At 35.2% G+C, this 7,187-nt stretch overlaps 2 protein-coding genes across 2 annotated transcripts; both read left to right on the top strand.

Annotated features, from left to right (window-relative positions):
- Positions 1 to 529: 529 nt before the first annotated feature.
- LOC134635459 (C-reactive protein-like) lies at positions 530 to 2,619 on the top strand. Its single transcript, XM_063484841.1, has 4 exons — positions 530 to 584; positions 1,474 to 1,576; positions 1,673 to 1,784; positions 2,407 to 2,619. The coding sequence occupies exons 1-4, from the start codon at positions 530 to 532 to the stop codon at positions 2,617 to 2,619; spliced, it is 483 nt and encodes a 160-aa protein (XP_063340911.1).
- Positions 2,620 to 3,100: 481 nt separating this feature from the next.
- Positions 3,101 to 6,982, top strand: LOC134637225 (C-reactive protein-like). Its single transcript, XM_063487596.1, has 5 exons — positions 3,101 to 3,168; positions 3,338 to 3,392; positions 4,875 to 4,977; positions 5,066 to 5,363; positions 6,764 to 6,982. The coding sequence occupies exons 2-5, from the start codon at positions 3,338 to 3,340 to the stop codon at positions 6,980 to 6,982; spliced, it is 675 nt and encodes a 224-aa protein (XP_063343666.1). The 5' UTR covers positions 3,101 to 3,168.
- The last annotated feature ends 205 nt before the right edge of the window (positions 6,983 to 7,187 follow it).

Here is a 7,187-nt window from a genome sequence, read left to right as displayed (position 1 = left end):
AACAGGCCACACTTTGCTATCAAATACTTGTCAGTCAATTTACACAATGTTACTTTTGAGTCACTGAAAATGGAAGATTATGTATCAAAATAGCTGAAATTCCTAAAAAGCCAATGCAATATTTTTTTTAGACCCATTTAATTAAAGCTAAAAGTCTGCACTTCAATCACTTGTTGACTGTTGGATTTCAAATCCACTGTGTACAAAGGTAATATTACAAAATGTGTCATTTAACAAAAGTGGAAGGAAAGACAAACACAGATGCAGTGACCATAATAAAGAACAAACAAACGACATCAGTATAAAACTCACAATCTCTATGTGTGGTTCACAACATCCTAACACTGACTTCAAGGTAATACGCCCTATTTATGGCAAATTAAATTAAAATTAATACCTTCGACACAAAAACTTTTAAACTTTTCTGCCTGTATTTCTGCAGGATGCCTTAAGTGACAGAGACCTTGTTTCTAATTTAAGTGGTGAAAGTTTGAACAATGTTTGATTATGTGTGTTTTCCTGGTATCAGATGGCGCTGTTGCTTTTACTGGTGATGCTGACATCATGTGCTGCTGCACCTCAAAGTAAAGAACAAAACAAAACAAAACAAATAGAAATTGTGGATTATAACTAGAATTTGAGGATTAAAATGTGTTCACTACTCATGTTAATTATTTTGTCTACTGTTTTCACTACACACTGAAAAAAGAGATTGGCCATCTCTTGGATTTATATAAGCATCTTGTTTGTATTCAACACAATTCCCTCATGCTTTAAAGTGAAGTGTAACTATATGGTGTAGAAACTACATGATATGCAGAGAGGGTATATTAAATTGTTCATATTATGTTCGAGTGAAGTGAGTCAATAATATAGCAATGTTAAATCTCGTGACACCGCACGGGGTTCAAATCTGCAATCTCCAGAATACCCAGGAAGAACCCAGGGATTCTCCCCGGGTATTCTACCCAGGAAGAACCCAGGGATTCTCCTTGGGTAGAACCTGGGATTCTACCCACAGTTAAAAATCATGCAGTTATTAGAGTTAGGTTAATTGGTGATTCCAAATTGCCCATGAATGTGAGTGCAAATGGTTGTTTGTCTCTATGTGATGGACTGGTGAGCTGCACAAAACTAATAACGTAGCATAATATGGCAATAGGGGCATAATTCCTCTAGAATTAAATGAAATTTCCATGTATTATCTGAAATAACTTAATGTATGTAATTACATTTAACGGGGTAATAAATCAAGTTTTTACAAACAATCAAACAAGAAAAATCAACCAAACAATTTCTCAATCAGCCAATTTCCTTCTTCTTCCATTGAGTGTAATTCCTAAGTTTAGTCCAGTTTCTCCAAAAAGTTGATTATGTCATTATGTCACCAGGCTCAAGAAACTGTGATCTGTTTATCAGCATCACTGAAAGTTACTGGTTATGTTAATAACGTGTTTCTTTCAATTTTGTAAGATCTAGCAAGGAAAATGTTCACTTTCCCAGAAGAGACAGACACAGCTCATGTGAAGCTGTTAACAAAAAAACAAGACTTAAGTGCTGTAACTGTCTGTCTCAGGTAGAGGTAAATATGCAAAATGAAATAGCAACAATAATCATAATAATAATAACAAAAACAGCATTATGTATCTCAATGTCTTTTCGTTGCTTACAGGTCCTTTACAGACCTCAGAAGAATCCACTTAATTTTCTCTTTGGCAACGGCGTCTGCTTTCAATGACTTTCTGTTGATGAAACAAGCTGAAGGTAATTTGCTTTATTTGTGGGTCAGGGACAAAGAAGCTGAATTTCCATTGCAAGACTAAAAGATGAACACGTGCAACTCTGTTTGTTCCACCTGGAATGGTACCTCTGGATTGACTCACAAAGACAAAGTACAGGGATTTGGTCTGAGAGGTTAATTATGCTAGCATAGCTTAGCACAGAGCAATGGGGAAACGGGCTAGTGTCAGTCCAAAGCTCTGGATCTGTAACCAACTTACTAGTGCATCAAAAGTTCACGGCATGTTCAAGGAAAATAATGAAAGTGAAAAACACAATTCCCTATTTAACAAACAGAGATATGTACTAGACTGTGTCTTAGCCTCCAGGAATAAGTCTGACATCGTGAAGCAGCATTTTTCCTGGTTTGGTTTTAGCACTTTTGGAATGAACATTGCTTGGATTTCACCATTTCCATTTTGTGTACTATGCTAAGCTGGCTCAGACTACTTATCTAGGACAAACAATATTATTAATGTTATTAAAATATTTCAAAATGTCAGAGAATTTCTATAATGTGTTTTCCAAATATGCTCATTTAATGTGAATGTGTATTGGTAATGTTGTCAAAATATTTTTTAAATCATTGCATTGTAAGTCATTAGATTTCTCTCTGCCATTTCTCAGGAACATGATTCCTTTGTTGGGGGATTTGACAAAGTGCAGTCGTTTTTAGGCATGATGTCTGATGTCCACATGTGGGACTACGTCTTTTTTCCCTGTGAGATCCAGAACTACTTGAATGAGCTGACCTTTACTCCAGTGAATGTGCTGAACTGGAATGCTCTGGATTTTCAGATAACAGTAAGAGTGTTGATAGAAGACAAGCAAACCTGTTAATACCAATTTTATGCCCAATGTAAAGATATTTTTCGATCTATACTATTAATATGTTACACAATAAAAACAGTTTTAAAGCTTATATTGCATTTTTTATTACATATTTTGGAGTTTTCAGAGCTGGGCTTTGTGTGTAATGTATTGATACGTACCCCTTTTTCTTCTCTGTTTCATTTGTAAGAATGAAATGTACACTTTTGTGTCACTTATAATTGACAGGATTGTCAAAACACACTCTACTCTGCATACTCTAACTTATGTCTATAACCCAAAGACATGAATGTTAGTGACTGTTGATTCAAACTTCGCTATAGGTGTGAAGGGGAAGTTTTCAGATTCCTCGGATCTAATCCCGTAAGTTGTAAACACATGGGCGGGAAGTAGGAACTTGGAAATTTACAGAAACAAAAAATTAACCATTTACAGCAGCAGCCATGGTATAAAAGGAACCATTCTGCACTGTTAACAAACAAACCATTCACAAAAGGACCCCGAGTATAGAAGGCTCTATCCTGCACTGTTGCACAGAGTCCTGACACTGTATCCAAGGTAAGATATGATTTTCATATTGAAACAAAATGTATTGCATGTGCAGAAACCCTTCCGTTTTTTACCTGTATTGTGGTGTGGAAGACTGATGAAAGTGACTACAGAGTTGTTTGTATCACCAGTACCAATATACAATTTGAATTGTTATGTTTGTATGTCTTTGTATTAGATGCTGCTGGTGCTTCTACTGGTGATGCTGACATCGTGCACTGCAGTCCCTCAAAGTACCTTTTATTTTTTTATTTATCTTAATTATTAAGTATTTAACATATGCAACCAAAATTAATAACAATGTAACAGTGTGTAGCCTACTGTGCTGATAAATACTAACATTAGAGGTGTTAATGTTTACCATTTTAGATATATACCAACTCCTTCATCCTTATTCAAAAGAAAAGCAGGAATAGATGTCACGGTTCTGGGTCGGTGACCCGGTGTTTCGGTTTTTTTGTATTATTATTTTTGATCTTGGATTTCATCGTGGTGGCTTATGACTTCTAGTTTTGTATTTCTAGCACTCAAGCTCTTCTATGTTCTGTAAATTCTGGTTCTTAGGTTTTGTTTGTATCCTCGTGTTCAGTGTAGGTTTAGCTCAGTGTCAAGTCTGTGCCTGTCGTGTGCTTCCTGTTTTACTTTGAAGGTCCTATCTCATGTTAGTGTTTCTAGTTTTGCTTCCCTTGGTCTCGTCAGGTTTGATTGCTCCCAGCTGTGCTCTCCTTCTGTGTCCCATTCCCTCGTTTTCCCTCAATGTATTTAAGCACTGTGTTTCTCTCTGTCAGTGTTGTGTCCTCTGCATTAGTTGTGTGTTCCTCATTTGTCTTGTTTTGTCAGGTTTTGTCATGCCACGTCATGAACTCCCAGTTTAGATCATATTTCCTAGTTTGACTTTTGGTTTTATTTCTAGTACTCAAGTATTGTGTTTCTAAGTTCCTTTTCTGCCAGTGAATAAAAACTGCCGCCTTTAGGTTTAATACTCCATCTCAGTCCTGCGTTTGGGTCCAACCACTGCCTGCCATGCAGCTTACGATGACAAGAGACAGAATATGTTTAAACACCACACCATACATTCACTTGGCAAAACTTATGGCTAAACCAATTTTCCTTCCTTTCAAATTATATACCTATTATTGTAATTGTTTTTGTTTAATACATTTGATACTTAGAGGCAGGGATTAATTCCAAATATGTCAGAAATAATCAAAGAATGGCAAATATCAATATCCAGTGATCTGAGTTTCCAGCTAGAATGTTTCAGGACACACAGATATGGGCAGATATGGGCAGGTATTATGGAGGGAAAAGTCGAGCTTTGAAAGGTTGCATTCAACATTTTCAATACCAATGAAATTTGCATACATTTAATTTGAATGCGCATTGGTAATGATGAAATATTGCATAAATGATCAATCATATTGCATAAATCATTGCATTTCTGCGATATATTTTCCAAATAAGCTCATTATTCTTCTATGAGACTTTTTGTCATCTGTCATAAAAACATACGAGTCAAAAAATACATAACAGTGCAATACACCTGCTAATTCATCTCTCTGCCATTTCTCAGGAACAGAATTTCTATAGTTATTGTTTAATGTGAATGTGAAATGTTGTTCTATTGTGAAGCATTAGCTACACTAGTGCTGTTGCTCTATGGAGGGCAAACTTTTCTATTTGCATTATCCACATGTTTCTCTATTTTTTTAAAGATCTGTCAAATAAAATATTCACCTTCCCACAAGAAACCAACACAGCTCATGTGAGGGTGACTACATCAAGACAAGATCTGAAGGCTGTAACCGTGTGTTTCAGGTATTTTTGATTAAACAAACTGAATTAAACAAACAAATAAGTAACTGCCGCATATCAGACTATAAAATCAATTTTTCACTGCTTTTAGGTCCTTTACTGACCTCAATAGAGACCATTCCTTGTTCTCTCTGGCTACACCCTCTGCTATCAATAACTTCCTGATATTCAAGAAAGCTGCAAATGGCTTATTTGACCTGTGGGCCAGGGGCAAGCCAAATAAAGTTGAAGGGATTGCCTACAAGTTGAACACATGGCATTCAATTTGTTCTACGTGGGACGCTACCTCTGGACTCATGCAGCTGTGGGTCGATGGAGTCCCCTCAAGCAGAAAATTCACCAGCTCTGGATCCAACATCAATGGACCCATTATCATTGTCTTAGGACAGGTACCTTTACAAAGCACCACACATAGCAAACTGTTACTTTATCTTCAAACAAACAGACACTGACAAATATAAGATAGTCGCAAAATTTGATCCATTTACTCCAGTTCATGGATATGTGCTACATTGTGGCAAGTTTAAATATAGTGTATGTTTTATGGGCCACATGTGTTTTCAAGAGTTGTCTGACCAGATGTTTTACCTGGAAGTGCTGAAATAAGTGTTTGATGTATTTTATACCAAAGATTTATTATTTATTTATTTATTTATATATTTGCCCAGTGGCCAAATGTATTATATTATAATATTAATATTATATATTACACACATACATACATACATACATACATACATACATACATACATACATACATACATACATACATACATGTTTTCCTGTAGACTCCTGGTGGAGCATAGGGCTGCATATAAATATATATATATATATATATATATATATATATATATATATATATATATATATATATATATATATATATATATATATATATATATTGGGCTAGAAAAATGATGCATTTGATGATACTAAAAGACAAATAAATTAAATACTCAAAGTTTATTAGACCATACATGTTAAAGATGTGTCAGTGATATCACCAAAATGTTTTTAGTCAGTGATTACAGAGCTTGACTGATGTCTAACTGTAGATGATTTTGCTTGAAACTATACAGTGAGGCATATCAAAAATATGAAAATATAACAGAATAGCTGTGCTGCCAAAGTGACACGTATTGCATTCTCTTAAGTGCGTTATGAGTGATTTGTACTTTGACTTGTGCAACCAACTCACACCTCTAGATATTAACTGAATGATCCTTTATCAAATTGGAAGCACTATTCATTCCATGAATCCAGATAAGTAGATATTGTTTTATAACTACTTGACAAAAAGCATAGAAACAATTTGATGAACTACACTGTTGGCCAAACGCGTGTTCACAAACTCGTTAATTGCATTTTGTGACTATTTCATTAGAATGAATTGAGCATACATTCTACCAGCACATTTGACACTTTCTGATGTGCCATTTCACAATGGATATCAGACTGATTAAAAATCTGGGAATTGTTTGCATGAATGTCTTGTGAAAGGTCATCACTAGTGATCCACCAGAGGAAATTCTGAGAGATCTAAAACATCTAAAAATCACAGAGGTGCCCAAGAAGATCTTGAATAAACTGTCTGTGCTAAACTGCCTAAGCTAAATATCTATGGTAACCTATGCTGGCAAAAATGTTAGTGTTTCCAAAAGTCTGAGTAAAGATTCAAAAATTTTCCAAATATCCCGTAAAATCTGTTCGATTTCTTAAATATTTATTGTGTATATCAGGGGGAAAAGGAACAATACATCTTCTAATTATACTCTTTGCCATTTCTCAGGAACAGGATACCCATGGTGGGGGATTTGACATCAATCAGTCCTTTGTTGGCATGATGTCCGATGTCCACATGTGGGACCACACCCTTTCCCCCTGTGAGATCCAGAACTACTCGAATAATCGGAGCTTCACCCCAGGCAATGTGCTGAACTGGAATGCGTTTGAGTTTCAGATTGTTGGAAGAGTGCTGATAGAAAACAAACAAGAGTTGTGTCAATAGGCAAGAATTCTGCATTCTTATAAGATTTTAAAAATCAATATCTGAAGTTGGATTTTATGTAAAAGACAAAGGTTTAAATTTTAATTTTCTGAAAAAGTACAAAAACTTTACTGTCTATGTGTTGCAATGTAAATGTATATATCTAAAATCAAGTCTGTTTTTTAAGAATTTTTACTTTTCTACACTTTTTCTTTGTTTTTTTTCT

This window comes from Pelmatolapia mariae, linkage group LG10_11, assembly GCF_036321145.2.
Source record: "Pelmatolapia mariae isolate MD_Pm_ZW linkage group LG10_11, Pm_UMD_F_2, whole genome shotgun sequence".
Lineage (NCBI taxonomy): Eukaryota > Metazoa > Chordata > Actinopteri > Cichliformes > Cichlidae > Pelmatolapia > Pelmatolapia mariae.
Note: the sequence above shows the minus strand (reverse complement) of the source record. Positions and strands in the feature narration are given on the sequence as shown.